The sequence below is a fragment of the Calidris pugnax genome, unplaced genomic scaffold, assembly GCF_001431845.1.
Source record: "Calidris pugnax isolate Ruff unplaced genomic scaffold, ASM143184v1 scaffold220, whole genome shotgun sequence".
NCBI lineage: Eukaryota > Metazoa > Chordata > Aves > Charadriiformes > Scolopacidae > Calidris > Calidris pugnax.
The window spans coordinates 1,888,559-1,906,294 of record NW_015090963.1 but is presented as its reverse complement, the minus strand read 5'-3'; the positions used below and the strand labels follow the sequence as shown (position 1 = coordinate 1,906,294).

The 17,736-nt window shown below is 60.9% G+C and overlaps 4 protein-coding genes across 4 annotated transcripts in view; 2 read left to right on the top strand and 2 right to left on the bottom strand.

Moving 5' to 3' along the window:
- The first annotated feature begins 237 nt into the window (after positions 1-237).
- LOC106894053 (killer cell lectin-like receptor subfamily G member 1) lies at positions 238-3,334 on the top strand. The gene is made up of 6 exons (XM_014952484.1): positions 238-286; positions 754-864; positions 1,352-1,432; positions 2,076-2,224; positions 2,491-2,594; positions 3,139-3,334. Exons 1-6 carry the CDS (start codon positions 238-240, stop codon positions 3,332-3,334), a joined length of 690 nt encoding a protein of 229 aa, XP_014807970.1.
- Positions 3,335-7,189: 3,855 nt separating this feature from the next.
- LOC106894034 (B-cell differentiation antigen CD72-like) lies at positions 7,190-9,474 on the bottom strand. The gene is made up of 5 exons (XM_014952458.1): positions 9,330-9,474; positions 8,271-8,543; positions 7,989-8,137; positions 7,708-7,772; positions 7,190-7,340 (listed from the first exon to the last, which is right to left on the bottom strand). Exons 1-5 carry the CDS (start codon positions 9,472-9,474, stop codon positions 7,190-7,192), a joined length of 783 nt encoding a protein of 260 aa, XP_014807944.1.
- A 1,676-nt stretch (positions 9,475-11,150) lies between these two features.
- Positions 11,151-14,590, top strand: CD72 (CD72 molecule). Its single transcript, XM_014952457.1, has 6 exons — positions 11,151-11,256; positions 11,342-11,431; positions 12,398-12,712; positions 12,959-13,107; positions 13,439-13,590; positions 14,449-14,590. The coding sequence occupies exons 1-6, from the start codon at positions 11,172-11,174 to the stop codon at positions 14,588-14,590; spliced, it is 933 nt and encodes a 310-aa protein (XP_014807943.1). The 5' UTR covers positions 11,151-11,171.
- Positions 14,591-16,133: 1,543 nt separating this feature from the next.
- TESK1 (testis-specific kinase 1) overlaps positions 16,134-17,736 on the bottom strand; it is a 12,648-nt gene continuing 11,045 nt past the window's right edge. Inside the window, exon 12 of the mRNA XM_014952456.1 lies at positions 16,134-17,702. Within this exon, the coding sequence (XP_014807942.1) occupies positions 17,065-17,702 (638 nt within the window). The 3' untranslated portion in view covers positions 16,134-17,064. The remainder of the gene's footprint in view (positions 17,703-17,736) is intronic.

The following is a 17,736-nucleotide window of genomic DNA, read 5'->3' as shown; positions in this document are numbered from 1 at the left end:
GGGTGCGGGGTTCCCTCAGGAGGGGAACGCCTGGGTGCCAGCCTGGCTGGGGTTCCTCCTCAACCCAGTTGGTGTCAACACTGTGAGTCCCCCCCAGGGTTGTGACCCAGGTGGTGCCCCTGGGGACCCAGCCAGGAAATGACACTTTCCATTTCGCGTCACGCCCGGCTGCTAAAGGGGGCTGGGAGGGGGTTGCTGCTTCCCCTGTGGGGTGCAGAGCGAGAGACTGAGGGAGAGATGGAAGAGGGGGTCACGTATGCCGACCTGCGCTTTCCCCCCACACCAGGTAATGGCACGCCACTCCCTGCCCCTGGCACCCCAACTCTCCTGGTGGGTCCCCTACCCTCCCGCAGCCCCTTGACCTCTGCAGAGCCGTTCCCCCAGCCCTGTTCCCCTCGCTCCCTCCTTTTGGGTATCTTCTCCAATACAGCTCCTCTTCAGCCCTCTTGCAGACTGCCTTCTCTTGGGGTGGAGGGCTAAAGGGTCCCAAGGGCAGAGGATGCCCACTGCCACCCCAGTGCCACCGGCACACACAGGGACCCCACGCTCTGCTCTCTGCCCCTCTGTGCCAAGCGCTGTCTGCAGGGAGACAACTTCAAGGAGGGTCAAGGTGCTGCAAATGGGCTCTCCTTCCTTCTCTCTCTTCCTGGGTTCCCCAGCTGCCTCCTGAGAACCTGCCCAGGGTTCACAGACCTCTCCCAGCTGGGTGGTCCCCACCAAGCCCCCAGGACTGAAGCTAACTCCCTTTCTCAGCTCGTCAGCAGCCGGTGCGGTTTCCCTGGTGCTGGGCAGCCCTCAGCCTGGGTCTCTTCTCCCTGATGCTCCTGCTGGCACAAATCATCCTCGTTGCCTTGAGCTTCCACTGTGAGTACCCATTTGTGCTTGGACATCTTCAGCTGGGGTCTTGGGGTCAGGGGGTTGGCACCACGGGGCCCATGTACCAGCAGACAGAGTTAGAGCTTGGCCATGGAGCTGGGCCCTCCGGCTTGGAGTTGAGGGTGTTATGGATCCTGGGGCAAGCAGGAAAACTGGTGAGGCAAGACCTCACCTGCCAGGCTGGAGGAGGATGGTGGGGGGACAGCGTGGGCTCGGGGAGGCACTGGGGCATCCTGCTCCATTGCATGGCAACGAAATAAAGACATGAGAGAGAGTGGTGACACTGAAACCAAAAGGCAGAAGCGCTTTCCCCGAAAGCTTGTCATGTGATGGGCTCCCAAGCACAGCAAAAGCCACAGGGACCTCAGCGGGCTTGGCTGGCAGGTCACCTAAAGAGGGGGACACCCTCAGCTGCAGGGAGAGGGCACTGGCTGCTGCTGGGAGCTAGCAAGGACACTCCTGTGCTCTTCTGTAGATTTAGGACAACAGGCGAGCTGTGCCCATGGTCCCTGGAGCATGGAGGAGAGCCCCAGCTACGGGCAACAGACAATGCGAGGTAAGAGCCCAGTGGGCTCCTGGTCAAGGTTTGGGCTGGCTGCTCCTTTCAAGAGGCAGGATCTGTCTCTACTCCAGGATGTTCCCCCTGACGAGTCTCCCTTCACCCTTGCTGCCTGTCCCCTGGCTCGTGACATGGAGAGCTGCCCTGGTGCTGCTGATCAGGCTGCGCTGCTGGGATCCCTTCGGGAGAGATGACCCCAGAGCAGCTCAGCATCTCCTGGGCATGCACCAGGCTCACAGCTGCCACCAACATCCGTGTGCCAGATGCCATTGGGTGCTGTCTTTCGACCAGCCTCTGGTGAAACTGAAATTTTGACTGAACTCTCAGCTCTTGCAAATGATATTTGTATCACTCTCCCAAACCTGGAGCTCCCCTTCCTGACCCACTTGCCTGATGCCAGCACCTTCCTGTAACCAGCCCATCTCCCCTGGGGTCCCGCTGGGGAGCTGGGGTTGGGATGGGGGAGCTGGGCTCCAGAGCAAGGGCAAGCAGAGGGTCCTCTCCACCGGGTAGCCATAGGAGTGTGCTGGGTTAGTTGGCACCCTGGCTGCCCCTTGTCACCCTCCTGTCCCTTGGGCTGGGGGCTGGAGGCAGCTGCCCTGTCCCAGCTGCTCCCACAGGCTGAGTTTCTGGTGTGCAGGGCGATGCCAGTTCTGCCCGACCGGCTGGCTCTGGGATGCGGGGCGCTGCTACTATTTCTCCTCTGCCAAAAAGACCTGGGAGCAGAGCAGGGATGACTGCTGCTCCAGAGGGGCACAGCTGGTCACCATCCGAGCCAACACCACCCTGGTGAGTGCACCTTGCCAGGCCTGTCTGACTCCCCGCGGGTGTTGGGCTGCCTTGGTGACCACCTCAAGGTCCCTCAGCAGTCACCCAGCCATCAGCAGCATCGTCTCAGCCCTCTGGCTCTGGCCAAGGGGCCCAAAGCTGAGCCAAGCCCCCGGGCAGGGAGACGGCGATGCTGTGCTTGAACTGTGCAGCCCCCACCACTAATTGTGTAGCTGGGGCTGGGTGTCCCCAGAAAGGGAGCTCATGACGGTCCTCTCCTGTGCTAGGCTTTCCTGCTGCGCACAGCCAACATGGAATCCTTCCACGTGGGGTTGAAGCGAGACAACTCCAGGTCTGACTGGAAGTGGCTGGATGGCACCACGCTGCAGGGGTGAGGCTGTCAGCTTGTCCACAGCCAGGGCTGCTGTGGGTCCAACATCGGGACAGGGGGACAGGCAGCCCACTGGCAGGCCGGAGATGTGCTCCATATTTTGGCTATCTCTGGTCTTCCCAGGGCTGCAGTGGAGCATTTTAGGGAAGGGAGTACTGCCAGGGCCCGTCCCTGGTGCCCACACCCTGCCTGGGTGAGGGGCTGGGATGGTCCCCCAAAAGCAGGTTCCCAGGCTTTGCTTGGTGCAGCTGGTGGTGAGCCCTGCCAGGAGGGACCTGGGGGTGCTGCGTGCATGATGGGGCTGGGGGCTGCATGTCAAACAGGCAGAGGTAGGGTTAGGGGGCATCAGAGCATTTTTCCTAATTCGGAGGGGGATGGCAGGGGACAAAGCTCCATTGGGGAGGGTGAGCTTGGTCCCCAGAGCTTCTTTATGCAGCAAGCTTCTCTGTGCAGCCTCTGGTCCCTGTCTGGAGGAGCTGCTGCTGGGATAACCCCAGCAATTCCATCCCATCCCAGCCCATCTCAGCCCACTCTCTCCTTCTAGACTCTTCCCAATCCAGCGGTCCACCAGCTCCTTCCTGGCCTGTGGCAGGCTCTCAAGCTCGGGGCTGTCAGGAGGCTGGTGCAATGAAGCCCTCGGCTGGGTCTGTGAGCAGAACGCAGCCACCCTGCAGTGGCTCCGCTCCTCATCCCCCGCCTTCCTCTGGGGAAACACCACCTACACCTGTGTGGGACCCTGATGACCACGGGGACCTCCAGCCTGTCCCACCACCCTCTTCCCAGTGTGTGGGCATTCTCAGGTGCCGCTACCTCCTCAGTCAGACTGCTTTAGGCCCCCTGGATCTCTGCACTTTGCCAATAAACTCTGGCACTTGGATGCTGTGGCTGGCTTTGGGGGATGAGGGTGGTGGGATGGAGGTGCATCCTCCAGCTCACTGATTCGGTTGCATCGCTGCCTGGTGGGAAATGATGGCTGCCACAGCACTGAAGGAAGTGTCTGGGAGCCAGCATTGACCCAAGCGTCCTCATGGCTGGGTGGCAGCATGGAGAAGCTCCTGTGTAGGCTGGAGCAAGTCCCCCAAAGCTCTGGGGATTCTGATCATGGTGGCTGTCTGGGTTTTGTGCTTCTCAGGAAAGGCAGCTGAGAGGTGACGCTTTGCCTTTGCGGTGCTGTGGAGGGCTTGGACTGGGTAGCAGCTTGTCTTGCGGTCTCTGTACATTCTGAGGACGTCACAGCATACACCTTCATTTTGCTTTGAGGCTGGGTGATGTATGAGAGCCTAGAAGGCTTGCTGAGGCTTGGCTTGGAGCGATTTGGTCCTGGGGGCTGTTTTGGTATTGATATAGATCACCTCTGGGTTATGCCAGCAGCATGCAGCTCCAGCTTGGACATCCCTGGGAGTCTCTCCTGGTGCATGTGAAGGACCAAGACATCACAGTCACTGCATCCTGTCTCCTGAGCAAGGGCTGGGATGTGGAGGGTGATGCATGGGGCAGCATGGCCCTGCTGTGGCCAGTACACACAGGTCTTGGGGGTCCTTCCAGTTCGGAGGGGTGGATGCAAGGCATACTGCCCGGGATGGAGCTCATTCACCCCCCCAACCCCCAAACCGAGAGCAGCCTCAGAAATAAAACTTTCCAAATAAAGTAACTACTTCTGCTTTTCTGCACATGAAGAAGTGGCTCCACCTCATGTGGTCTCGGCCACAGCCTGCCAGCTGACCGCAGTGGAACAAGGCAGCCCCGAGTCCCCGAAATTCTGCCACCCAAGGTAGCACCCACCCACATCACCCAGAAAGTGATCTATGCTGACCTGAAGTTTGCCATGGCACCCCTGCTCACCGCCCCCACCTGCCCCACAGCCCCTGATGAGGACCACAGCCCCTGTGAGAACGTGCTGCCGGGGCCAGTGGCCATGGAGTCCAACCCAGGTGAGAACCCAGCAGTGGCCACCACCATGGGGATGCCCTGCGTGCAGGGCGGGCAGAGGATGGTGGTAGTAGGACCACAGGGTAATGCCTGTGGGTGGGTGGTCATCTCTTGTAGATTGCTGACCCCGGTGTTGGTATATCCTCACAGGACTACTGACAGGTAGCCTGCTGCTGCTGCTGGTGGTGGCCACAGTGGCCCTGGGGGCTTGTGTGAGTCGAGGTGAGGGCCGTGAAGTGGGGGCCAGTTTGAGGGGAGGCACCAGGAGCCAATTTGGGGCTGGGCAAGGGCTGGGGTGTTGGGGGGTTGTTAGGGTTGGGGGTTGCCTGGGGCTGGTGGTCCAGAGGTGGTTGCTGCCTCTTGCATGGACACCCCAAGCTACCCCCCATCTGCCTGCACTGCCTACCACTGCCTCCCCCTTCCCTCCCATTGCCTTGCCTTTCCTACCCATTGCCTTTCCATTCCCTTCCATCCCCTCCCCTTGCCATCCTTGGGGCTGCCTTGTCCTTCTCATGGCCTGGATATGCCCACCTTGCCCCCTGAGCAGGGTCACTCCTACCGGGGTGGTGCACATCAAAGACACCCTCCCATCTTGCACAGCCACATGTCACCTCAGCTATAGCTTGGGAAAGAAGGTGTCTGCATTTTAAAACAAGACTTATGGAAATGAGACTGTATTTCTGTGTTCCACACTCATGCTCACGCTTACCCCCCCAGCCCCTGCCCTCCAGCCCCAGCTCCCCTGAACCAGGGAGGGGATGCTGGTACCAAACCCTGCTCACCTCTGTTGAAGCTAGTTTGGGAGGTGCCTCCTACATCTTGTGAAGCTGTGTGATGGAGGCTGTCCCAGAGCTGAGCTTTGTTCTCCAAGCCTTTATCACAGGAAGAAGGTGGAACACATCCTCCCAGGCATGTGATGGTCCAGGCACAGGGAGGACATGCTGCTGGATAGGGAAAGCCAAGGCAGAATTCACCATGAGCCGGTGATGCCTGTCTGTCCTGCCTGCTGCTGTGGGAACACTGGCCTGTGGATCAGAGGAGAGCAATGGGGGCCATTTATCATGAACCTTTGAGGTCTGGAACATGTTTTCCCATAGTCTGCTTGCTGGCAGAGTAGGGAGACGTGGCCGGGAGAAGAGGAGGTGGTGGGTGGAAACCTGGATGGCGGCAGGGCTGCAGGGGGGTGTCGGCAATTCCCTTTTCCAGCTGGTATACTGGAGGGCAAGACCAGTGTTCAGAAGCACCTGGAGGAATTGCTGGTGGGAACCTGCTGATTTTGGATGGGGGAAAGGGTGATACCCCCAGCTGCGAAGGGAGGACAAACCCCAGGCATCAAGATGGGCAAGCAAGCAGGCATGCTGAACAGTGGACCAACAAACCAGAGGCTGGACAGAAGTCAGCAGTTTGTCCTTTGGGGTGGCAGAGCCCAATGTCACTGTGGACAGTGGTGACCAGATCACAAGGGCTTCAGGGGCAGGGAGTCTGCTCTTCCCAGGACAAGCCAGACACAACAGGTCTTTGTTTTGCACGATAACTGAGATTGTAGGGGATCTCCCACAGTCCCGTTCCAACCTCCCAGCCTCACCATGCTGTGGGGCGGCTCCACCAGCCTCCTTCTACATCTCCGCTCCCAGGAGCTGCCCACATCCAGCTGAAAAACGTGGTTCCCACCTCACCCACCTGTCTGAAAAGTGCCTTTCTGCAGAAACACTGAGCGAGACAGGGAGGATCAGTGCTGCCCCTAGACTCCCCCACTCACCCCAGCTGGGTCATGGACAGGGGTGCCTCATCACATCGCCCAGCAGCTCAGGTGCCGCTCAGGTCTTAGGGGTCTTTCCCCTGTGGTGGCAGGGGCCTCCCTTTTCCCACGTGTCCCCAAGCCTCCCCAGTGCTCTCCCCTCTCTCCCACTGTCTTAAGGCGCCTCGCTGCACCCCAACTTTCTTCTCATGGCCTCAGGTCTCCCTCATTTGCCTTCCATGATATTGGGGATCTTCACTGCACCCCCATTTCCCCCATGGCCCCAGAGCTCCCTTATTCACCCCCCAGGGTCTCCGGGTTCTTCAGTGCACCCCTTTTCCCCCCATGGTCTCAGAGCTCCTCAGTGCTCCCCCATGTCCCACATGGTCTCAGGGCTCCCCAGCAGATTCTCATGCTGATGGCTCCACTGCCTGCACCCCCGCAGGCAAGGCCCAGACCCAAGCCCCAAGCCCCAAGCCCCAAGGTGATGGAGGCAGGAGAAAGGGCAGGATGGGGGCTGTGGTTGCTGAGGGAAGGGACAAGCAGTAAATCCACTGGACTCCCCAAAGCCAGCTTGGGGACACCAATGGTGCTGTCGTCCCCCAGCTCCAAGGAAAAGCAAAGGGCACATCCCTGCCATCAGTGCCCCACGGAGGGAGCTGCACTGGCTGAGGTCATTGCGAGCTGTGCTGGCCAAGGCACACGTGGACACACAGAGGGCCGGTGCAAGGTAGTATAAGTGTATGCATGAATGTGAGAGAGGGGAAGGAGATCTTTTTTTCCATGAGCCTTGCTTTAAAATACACACATGCCTTCCCAGCACTTTGCAACATGGTTGAGGCAACGCGTGTGCAGAGGGGAGAGGGTCTTGGGGCACATCCCCAGCTCCTGTCCTCGGGTCCTGTGATGGAGTGGGGTGGCAGCACTATCAGGCCTTGTCCAGGAGAGGACGAAGGCTCTTGGATGCGGTGGTCAACTCTGGGGGTTTCTCGCAGATCCACTGGTACAGCTTCCATTTATAATTGTCTGCTTTCCTGTTAGTTGTTAGCAGCTCACACATTGCTCCACTAGAGTGACACCTAGGAAGAGAGGGCACGTCTCAGAGAAGCAGTGACAGCATCCTCACCGTGGACACCCCTTCCCACAGGTCCCAGTGCTGCTGGGGCAGGGAGGGCACCTGGCACTGGGACCAGTATGAGGAAATGGCCACGTTCCTTCCCCCAGCCTCCTGCTCTGCCACTTGAACATCCAGCAATGCACCCCACATCTGGGCTTTGCCCAACCCCCCCCTCCCCCCCACCTCCCCGTTTGCTGAAGCATCAACCCCTCTGCCAGAGTGGGTCTCACAGGGATGAAACGGTACCTCCCTGACATGGTTAAAGGGCAGGTGCTTGTGCCAAGGACTGCTGCGTTTACAACCGCTTGCTGTCGTGCCAGATAACATACCACTTGATGTCAGAAGGAATTTTTGTTCCAATCCAGTAAAGGGCACTAGATCCTTTCATAATATCCTGGGGGGAGAGAAGCTGTTGACCGCCTGCCCCGTGGCTGGGGCCCAGGAGTTCCACCACCAGCTGTGCTCGTCCCCATAGCCTGCAGGGTGGGAACCCGGGGCTCGCTGTGCCATCCCAGCACCTCCACAGATGCTGCTGACCCTAGTGGGGGGGTCTGCCCAGCCACACCATCTCCTCGACCCTGCGCGGTGCCGCAGCCCCCCTGCTCTATACCGGCATGTTCCATGAGTTCCATTTGCCTTGGACCAGCAGCCGAGCACCTTTATCTCTGCAGTCTTGACAGCTTTGCTGACAGCTCTTCTTCTCCCCCGAGATAAAGAGGCAGACGTTCTTGTAGAGCACCCAGCCCAAGGGGCAGCACTCTGGGGGCGGGGACATGGCTCAGGCTCTCACCCTCCGATGGGCACTCAGGGGGGCACCATCCTGGCTGGGACTGGCCCCCACATCCCCCCAGCAGCATGGCTGCCTGTCCCCCCCACCCCGCCATGGTCCTACCTGTGTTCACACAGGCACGCAGGCTGCTCACTGTGCTCTCGCTGCTGATGAGCTTCGCCTGCACCTCCTGCATCTTCTTCTGCAGGCTCTCCAGCTCCAGCTGGCTGCTGTTGCCCTCTTGCCACGCTCGCTGCAGCTCCGCTCTGGCCAACGCCAGCTCCATCCGTGTCTGCTCCAGGCTCTCCTGCCGTGTGCTCACCTCCTGTGAGAGGCGGCCCTGCTCGGCCTCATGCTCACGGGAGGTGTTCTGCAGGCTGCGGGTGACCTGCCAGTCTGGGGAGAAGGTGGATGAGCTGGGGCAACAGGGTGGGACAGTCCTGGGCAGGGGGACGTGGAACTGACCCTGCGCAGGGGGCAGGGTGGGCACGTCCAGGCCATGGGGAGGACAAGGCAGCCCCAAGGATGGCAAGGGGAGGGGATGGAAGGGAATGGAAAGGCAATGGGTAGGAAAGGCAAGGCAGTGGGAAGTCAAAAGGAGGCAATGGGAGACAATGGGAAGGGAAAAGGAAAGTAATAGGAAGCAAGGGGAAGGCAAATGGAGGGTAAGGGGAGGGAGAGCAGAGGGGAAGGGAAGTGAGTGCAGTGGGAGGGAAGGGGAAGGCAGTGGTAAGCAGTGCAGACAGATAAGGAGCAGCTCAGGGTGGCCATGCAAGAGCCTGCAACCACCCCCGCACCACCAGCCCCAAGCCCTCCCCCAGCCCTAGGCACCCCACAGCCCATACAAGCCCCCAAGCATTCTGGTCCTCATCCAGCCCCAAACCTGCTCCCGGTGCTCCCCCCTCCCTTTCCCAAGCTGCCCCCTCTCAAACTGCCCCATGCCCCAACACCCTCACCCCGACTCACAGCAAGCCCCCAGGGCCACCGTGGTCACCAGCAGCAGCAGCAGCAGCAGCAGCAGGCTGCCTGCCAGCAGCCTTGCAGGCACACGCCAACGCCGGGGCCAGCGACCTGCAAGAGATGACCGCCCACGGGTGTCACCCCGTGGTCCCACTGTTACCACATGCTGCCCACCCTGCACCCAGGGCATCCCCGCGGTGGTGGCCACTGCTGGGCTCTCACCTGGAGTGGGCTCCACGGGCACTGGCCCCAGCGGCACGTTCTCATAGGGGCTGTCATCCTCATCGGGGGCTGTGGGGCCGGCGGGGGCAGGGAGCTGGGGAGCCGTGGCAAACTTCAGGTCGGCATAGACCACGCTCTGGGCCATGCCTTGGGTTGTCTTGGAGGTTCCTGCTAAGCTGCACTTGCCCCCTCTCTCGGGGCTGCAAAGGAGAAGTGTGCCTGGTTTCTGCAGAAGCAGAAGTTTGCTGAGAGGTGCGGCAGATGAGAGGTGGAAAGCACAGAAACGGGGGCCGGCGCCCTGCCATTGGTCCCTGGTACCGCCATCCTGTCCCCTTCCACGCCCCAAAACTGCTCAGGGTCCCCTGGGATGATGTTGGGGCAGTGCAGCTTGGGCTCGGGGTGCTGGGCAGAACCGCAGGGCTCAGACTACCCAGAATCGACCCAAAATCCCTTGGTCGGGGGAGAGCAGAGCTGGCTTCCATGTGGGAACTGGTGGCTCTGGGGCTGGCCCCACGTTGGATGGAGGTTCCCCCTCTCTGTGCTCTGTTCCGGGGTTTGAGCATTGCTGCTGTGCAGAGATATTTGCCTTAGCGCCTAAACGGGGTTTCCGCATTGCAGCGTGAGCTCTTGCTCTTCTCCCCTGTTCCTGGCCATGTCTCCCCACTCTACCAGCAAGGAGACCCCAGTGGACCATGTCCCAAACCTCAAAGGGTCATGAGAAATGGTCCCTATTGCACTCCCCTCATCTCCAGCTCAGTGGTCACACAGCAGCAGGCAGGCAGGTCGGGCAGGGGTCTCTCGCCCTTGGAAAATCCTGCTGGGCTCCCCACAGCCACCACCATGTCCTCCCTGGCCCTGGACCACTGTGTGACAGGGAGGACGTGCTCCATCTTCTTCCTGGGGATTGGGTGGAAGGTTCTCAACCTTTAGTTTTCCAAACCTCCTTCCTACCCCCTTTGATGCTGGGTGTGATTTTTGCCTTTCACCAGTGATGGAGGGCTTCCCCTCCTCTTGCAGATGTGATGGGAGAGCAGCCTTGCAATGCTGTGCTCCAGCAGCATCCCTGCACACCTGTCCTAGGAACTGGCTGTGTCCAGATGGCCCCAGCTGTTCCTCAAATCAGTTCCCCTTCTGAAACCCGCCTTTCTCTGGATGCAGTTCAGTAGAGGCCTCTGAGATGTTGAGGGGCTGGAGGTTGGGACTGAGGAGGAGTCACTACGAGTGTTGGGGTTGTAGTCTGGGGAAGAGAAGACAAAGCTGGTGTCACTGGTGTATGCAAATCTCTGGAGGGGAGTTTGGAGAGACACCGAAGCTGGGGTCTTCTAGGAGGGGACGAGGGAAAGGAAGAGAGGCAGCAGGACAAGGTACATCATAGGCAATTTCCCATTAACAGAGGTTGGGAGAGGAAATCTGCACCCATGAAGAACTCCAGGCCTCCACAGGGCAATGTGCTCCTGTGTCCATGTTCGGCCTGCTCTCCCCTAGCTCACTCCTGGCCCAGAATTTGTGTCCATCCTTGCTCGGTTACCCCCCTGACGTCAGGCCATGCTGCCCTGGTGCCATGTGTACCCAGGGCGACCATGAGCACTTTCGGGGCGTGGGAGGGGACGGGCCGGTGGTGCTGGGACCAATGAAGATAGTACTGGTCCCTGCAGCTGTGCCTCGCTGGTCCCATCTGCTGCATCTTAGAGCAAACTTCTGCTTCTGCAGACGTTGGCTGCACTTCTCCTTTGCACCTCTGAGAGACGACGCAATCGCCGGGGAGCAGGACCATCCCAGAAAGGCATCCCGAGGTCAGAGAGGGAGTCAGCAGGGCTCAGGGCTTGCCCGGCACTAGCCCACATGGCCCAGAGCGTGGTTTATGCTGACCTGAGGTTTGCCAAGGTGATGGGGGGCCGGAGCATGGCCAGCCAGGCGCTGGAGGCAGGTGAGAGCCCGTAGGACCTCCTCATGGTAGCCCCGCCATACCCATCCCGGGGGGCTCAGACACTCTCCCCTGCCTTCCCCAACAGCCCTGGGCATGGATGAGGCGGAGAGCCCCTATGAGAATACAGAGCCATCACCAGCGGCGCAGGATGGGGACGGGGCTCAGCCCAGCCCAGGTGAGTGACCAGCTGGAGCCCAGGGGACCAAGGGAGGTTGCGGGGAGTGGGTGGTGTTTCAGGGTGTGTTCCTGCTGCCATCCTTGAAGAGAGGAAGCACTCACACTCTGCCACCTGTGCCATCACGCTGCCACTTTGCTGCCCACAGGCAGGAGGTCTGGGGGCTGCCAGGGGTTTCCCAGCTCACTGGGTGATGCCTCTGGTCGGTTGTGTCTTGCAGGGCGCTGGTCCCGGCAGTGGTGCATCCTTGTGGGGCTGCTGGCGACCTGCCTGCTACCTTCTGGGGCTGGGGGTGGCTGGGCAGCATGGGGAGAGGGAGGCAGCTGGGCTGGGGCAGGTTGCCATGACTGAATGGGGGAGAGCTCGGGGTTAACGCAGGCATGCCTGTGTACCCTGCTTGTGGCCGGGTCCCTCTGCCCCATCTGCCACAAACTGGCCTGTATCCCTCACACACCATGGGATACATCCCACGCCTCCCTTGGCCTTGGGAAGCATGGCCTTGCCTCCCATTCCCCAACTTCCCCACCTCATTCTGCGTTTCTCCTCCTCCTTTCCCTTCCCTTCCAGGCATCTCCCAGCCTCGTATTGCTGCACCCTCCCTGCCCCTGCCCTGCTCTCTGTGTTAGAATCACAGAATGGTTTGAGTTGGAAGGGACCTTAAAGATCATCTCATTCCAACTCCCCGCCATGGGCAGGGACACCTCCCACCAGACCAGATTGCTCAAAGCCCCATCCAACCTGGTCTTGAACACCTCCAGGGATGGGGCATCCACAACTTCTCTGGGAAACCTGGTTCCTACACCCTGCCTTGCCAGGTCCTGCCGAGCTCCTTCCCTGCCATGTCTTTCCCATCCTTTCCCACCCGGCACAGACACCTTGTCCTACACCCAAGTCAGGGTCAGTCCCACATCCCCCTACCCAGGACTGTACCATCTCTGTGCCCCGTCTTACCCACCTTCTCCCCAGACTGGCAGGTCACCCGCAGCCTGCAGAACACCTCCCGTGAGCATGAGGCCGAGCAGGGCCGCCTCTCACAGGAGGTGAGCACACGGCAGGAGAGCCTGGAGCAGACACGGATGGAGCTGGCGTTGGCCAGAGCGGAGCTGCAGCGAGCGTGGCAAGAGGGCAACAGCAGCCAGCTGGAGCTGGGCAGCCTGCAGGTCGAGCTGAGACGTGTCATGGGGGTCCTGGGAAAGACAGAGAAGGAGATGCAGGAGGTACAGGGGAAGCTCAACAACAGCGAGAGCACCGTGGCCCTCCTGCGCTCCTGCACGGCTATAGGTAGGGCGATGGTGGAGCAGGGATGGGGTGCCCCCGGGGACTGGCACCCCTCAAGAGGTGCAGTGCCAAGGCACAAGCACTGGCTTTTTGGGCCACATGGTGGGGACAGGGTGGTCCAAAGGCTGAAGCTGTGCCTGGAGCAGAGCCTGAGCCTATGATGTCTGCTGGGAACATGTGGGGCTGATCCCAGTCGCCCCCAGGGCATCTCTGGCTGAGCAAACACCTGAGTTGTGACCCTGTCCCCAGACTGCTGCCCTTCAGGCTGGTTGCTGTACAGGGGCAAATGCCTCTTCATCTCATCGGAGAAGAAGACCTGGGAGGACAGCAGAGATGAGTGCGAGAAGAAATATTCTCAGCTTCTGATCACCAAATCCTGGAGTCGCTGGACTGTGCCGGTAAGGTGCTGGGAGGAGGTGAAGGCAGGAGCTGATGCATCCATCCCTGGGTTCCCCAGGTGGGCCAGGATTGCTCTGGGGATCCCCGGCCTTCTGAAACATTGGAGAGTGCAAATCTGGAGCACATGGCTGGTGGTGGACTTGGGGCAGAGAGCCTCTGGCACCCCTGGATGCTGCCCAAGCTGGAGCAGGACACCAGGGCTGTTCAGCTGTCCTGCCCCAAGGAGCTCCAGTCCCAGGGGCTTCTTGGGGACATGATGACTCCCTGCAAACACCACAGCACATAGGTGCCGTAGAAAGACCACTAAAGGGCCCTTTTCTCCTTCCTCAGACCTTTCTGAGGAATGCAGACATCCCATACTGGATTGGGCTGCAGAAGACCAGCTTGCCCTGGTACGACTATGGCTGGCTGGAGGAAGGGGACCCAGGTGAAGACGGAGTCTCAGATGCCTGGTTCTGGGTGGACGGCTCCCTTTACGAAAGGTACCCGGCAGCACAGCCTCTTGCCGAAACCCTCTCTCCTCCCGCATGGCTTCTGAAAGCACTTTGAGTCCTACCAGTACCCCCTCCCAGGCACGAGCACTGGGGACAAAGAGCATCAAAGCAGCTGAGACGGAGGGGAGGTGGGTGCAGTGGTGTGATGAGATGGTGCTCAGAAGCTGTGAAAACGGAAAGCCGAGGCTCGAGTGGGGACCGTGCAGGGCTTGTGCGGGCAGGAAGCGGTGAAAGGGGGCAAAAGTTTTATTTGGGGTCAAGACAAAACGTTTGAGCACCACCTCTATCCCCCACGCGCCTCCCTGGTCCCTCCTTGAGGGGAAATCGAGCCTTCCCGCTCGCAAAGGGTCCCAGGCTCCTCCCCGCCACGTGCACCCCCTCCCCACCTCGCCACAGCTTCCTCTTGCGGTGTCTGAGAGCAGTGGGGAGGAACAGACCCGTCTGGCTGGGTCCTGGGTGCCCAGCCCCTGCCTGCTGCTGGCCCTGCCATCCTCAGCCCTGCTGTAGGGGGCTGCACCCCACCATGACCCCATGGCCCAGGGCAGCTCCTCTGGCCACCCACCCATGGGGAGGACTGGGCTCTCCCCACTGCCAGGTGCTGTGGGGATGCAAACCTTTTGCAGAGGGGTTTCTCAGTCCTGCCTGAAGAAGGGCAGGGATGCGTCGGCTGAGGCTTCAGGCCATGAAATCAGCAGGGAAGGACTGGGGGATGCCCCTTCTGACTGCAGCATTCAACCCCTCCTGGGTGAGCGTGCAGGAGGCAGCCCTTCAGCAGCCCCGGCTGCCTTGGCAGGGAGTGGTGGATGAGGTGGTGGCAGCCCCCTGATGTGTCTTTTCCCTATCCAGGCCGTGGCAGTCGAAGTTGAACGGGTCCTGTGCCATAATAAGCCGCGGGAACATCAAACCTGCCCAGTGTGAGGGTCCCAACGACCTGCACCTCTGGATCTGCGAGAAGGCGGCGGGGCCGAGCTCCCCCTTCATTGCATGATGGCCACTGGCCCCAGCACTGCTGAGGTGAGTGTGCCCTCTGCTGAGCCCTGGGGTGCGTGGGGCCCGTGGGGTGTGCGTGGAGAACAGCAGGGAGCCTGGCCCTCTGCCTGGGGCGTGTTGACCCCCCTCCCGTGGATAGGGACTGTGCAGGATGGAGCCTGCCTCCATCCCTTCGCTGCCACAGGAGCCCCTGGTCTGCAGTAGCTCAAGAGACCTCCTCCAAGCTGTGCTGGAGCAAAGGGGCAAGATGGGGGAAACCCCTTTGCAAACTGCCTTCCCAGCCCCGCTGTGTGCTGTGGAGGCTGGGCAACACCTCACCCTCACCCTCTGCCTTCCCTTGCAGCACCTGCACCCCGCACCGCCTCCGCTTCAGCCTTGCTGCAACCCTGCCCAAGGTGTCCCGTCCGTGTGAGCAACCCACTCCCTCTCACAGACCCCTGCCCAAGTCCTTTCCAGCGATGCTCAAGCATCACAAGGCTGGGGAAGGTGGCAGCAGTGGCCGTTTCCCTCCACCCGATGCGCTTCAGCAGAGCGGTTTGCGCCCCACATCCCAGCCCCACACCTGCACAGGGTACGCTGGGTCTGCCCGAGCATGGGGGCTGGTGGGGGGCCAAGGCCCAGCCGCAGAGCAGAGCAAGCCCTTCAGCCATGCGACATCCCCAGCACAGAGTGAGCTGCGCTGCCAGGAGGCAAGGATGTGGGCGCTGGGGACACCAAGCCAGGTCCCCTCCCCACAGCTGGGACTTTCTGCCTGGCCCCATCCTGGGAGCAGCTTGGCCACTGGCTTTCAGGCAACCCAGCAAAGCCTGGGCGCCCAAGAAGGAAGCTGTGCCTGAACCATCCGGCGCCTGTGCTGGTGGTTGGTGGTTTGTTGTGCTAATTAGAAAGTACAGCAATGACCTTTAGGATTGTACGGTGCGATGCGATGCTGCCTCTTAAAAGCAAAAGCAACTCCGGCACGTGCAGTGGACTAACGCTTTAAAGCAAAGCAAGTCATGGGGATTTTAAATAGTTACCACGCACATGCACATGCGAAGATTAAGCAAAATAGCCCTGATGTAACATTGCAGCCAGGCAAGAAGAGAGGAAGTCATGTTCAACCAGGCGAAGACGCTCTGAGTTTATTACGGGGTCGTGTGTGCCATATATAGTTGATTAATTGCTATGTGAACAAGCTTGCTTGAAGAGCTGAAGAGTGTTAAAGGCAGGCTTTCTGGAGGTGGCACATGTCACTCCTCTGTCTTGTCCGCTGGCTGAACCCACTTTGTAGCAATAAAGAGACACAGCTTGTCTGCTCTTTGCTTCCTTGTGTACCACCGCAAACAGAGACTCAAGAGCATGAACACAAAGAACCTAAATAATAAATGGGAATTTCACCCAAGCCATTTCAACTGAGATTCTCAGCTTCAGGGACATTGAGATCTTGGGCTGAGCCAGGCTGGCTTGTGGTCCCTCAGGGGCTCCCCAGAAGCCCCAGGCAAGACCATGCAACCTCTTGGGGCTGGCGTCTGACGTGCATCCAAAAGACAGAAGCGGCAGCCTGGGTTGCTAGGACATTCAGTTTTTATTGAACACTTTAAATAAGCTGGGTATATATTACTAGCAATTATTATTAATAATAAAAAACACAAGAGTTCTGCATTCACCAGTGCATTGTGCGGGAGGGAGGAAAGCCGGCTCCCACCCTTGCCAGGGGCCAGGCAGCCTGGCCAAAATCCCCATCGGCCCCTTACCCCCCCCAGAACGGCACCCTGCTCCTGCCCCTGTGTGCAGGGGGGGGACGCGAGGCGCCGTGCCAGCTCAGCACCCAGCCCTCGGCAGCTGGTGGGCAAGGGCAACCCCAGCGCTGGCAACTGATCCTCCCTTGTGCACTGCCCCAGGGGCATTGCCCCTCTGCCAGCCCAGGGAGGGACCGGCTCCACTCCCCATGCTTGTGGGGCAGTATGGGAACACCCACCAGCCCCACAGGATCCCCTAAAACACACATACACACACAATGACCCCCCTTCCCCCAGCCCACCCCTGCTCACCCCCCAGCCCGGGGGGCTGGGGGGGCTCCCGGTTCTCCCGGGGGGGCAGGCTCCTTGCGCACCCCTCCATGAGAGCCTGCAAAGATGTGAGCCCTCGGGGAAGGGGAGGTCCTGCAACCCAAGGTTTAAGCCCTGGGGGTCCCACGGGGGGGGGACCGTCCCTGCAGCGCTGGAGTATGCCTGGGGAGGGGGTGTTATTGCACTTCAATCCCCAGCAGGGACCCAGCCCACCCCAGGGATCCCCACAGACCCCCCCCCAGAGGCCAAACCCAGTGGGATGGGCACCCAAGCGCCTGGGCAGCGCCGTGGTAGCCACGGCACGGGGGCAACCAGGGCCACCAACGCAAGGACAGACTGCACGGACGCACCGATCTCCTGCAGCCGAGGGCTGGGGGTCCGAGGGGCAGCCGGACGCATCCCTGCTCCCCAAGGATCCCCGGCACTAGGACTGCGCCTCCGGCAGCTTCAGGCTGGGCTCCGCCAACACCGGCCCCAAGGCTTTCTGGTGGTGGCCCCGGTCGTGGCAGAGGCTCTTGGCCTCGCAGTTGAGGTTCTGGTAGCGGGGCGGGCTGGGTGCCGGCCGGTGGCAGACGGAGGCGAAGCTGAAGGGACCCAGGCAGCAGCCGGGGCAGGGCAGCACCTCGTCCTGCTCCAGCACGGTGACGGAGCTGTGCCCGGGCAGCATGGCCGTGCGCTCCGTCCGCTCCAGCGTCGCCGTGCAGGGGATGCTGAGCTCGGAGAAGCCGTGCTCCAGCCCGCTGCCCCACGTCAGGGGTTTGCTGACCACCACGTGGTTGTTGTTGAAGAGGAGCCCGTTGGGGGCTCGGGGCTCCGGCTGCCAGGGTCGGGCCCCCGTGGACGCCGTGCGGATGAAGTTGCTGTTGGGGGGGGGCGGCGGCGGGGGCTGCGGCGGCTCGGGGCTGTCGAGGCCGCAGTCCATCCGCTCCTCTGCCCCGGGGCTGGGAGGGGAGGCTCGTCCCCAAGATGGGGGTGGGAGGAGGGCAGGGGGCTGGGGGTCATCGGTGGGATGGGGGGACCCCACGCCCAGCTCCAGGCCCCCCCGGCGGGGCAGCTCGGGGGGGGGGGGCAGCGAGGGGGCCCTGCGGGGGGGGGG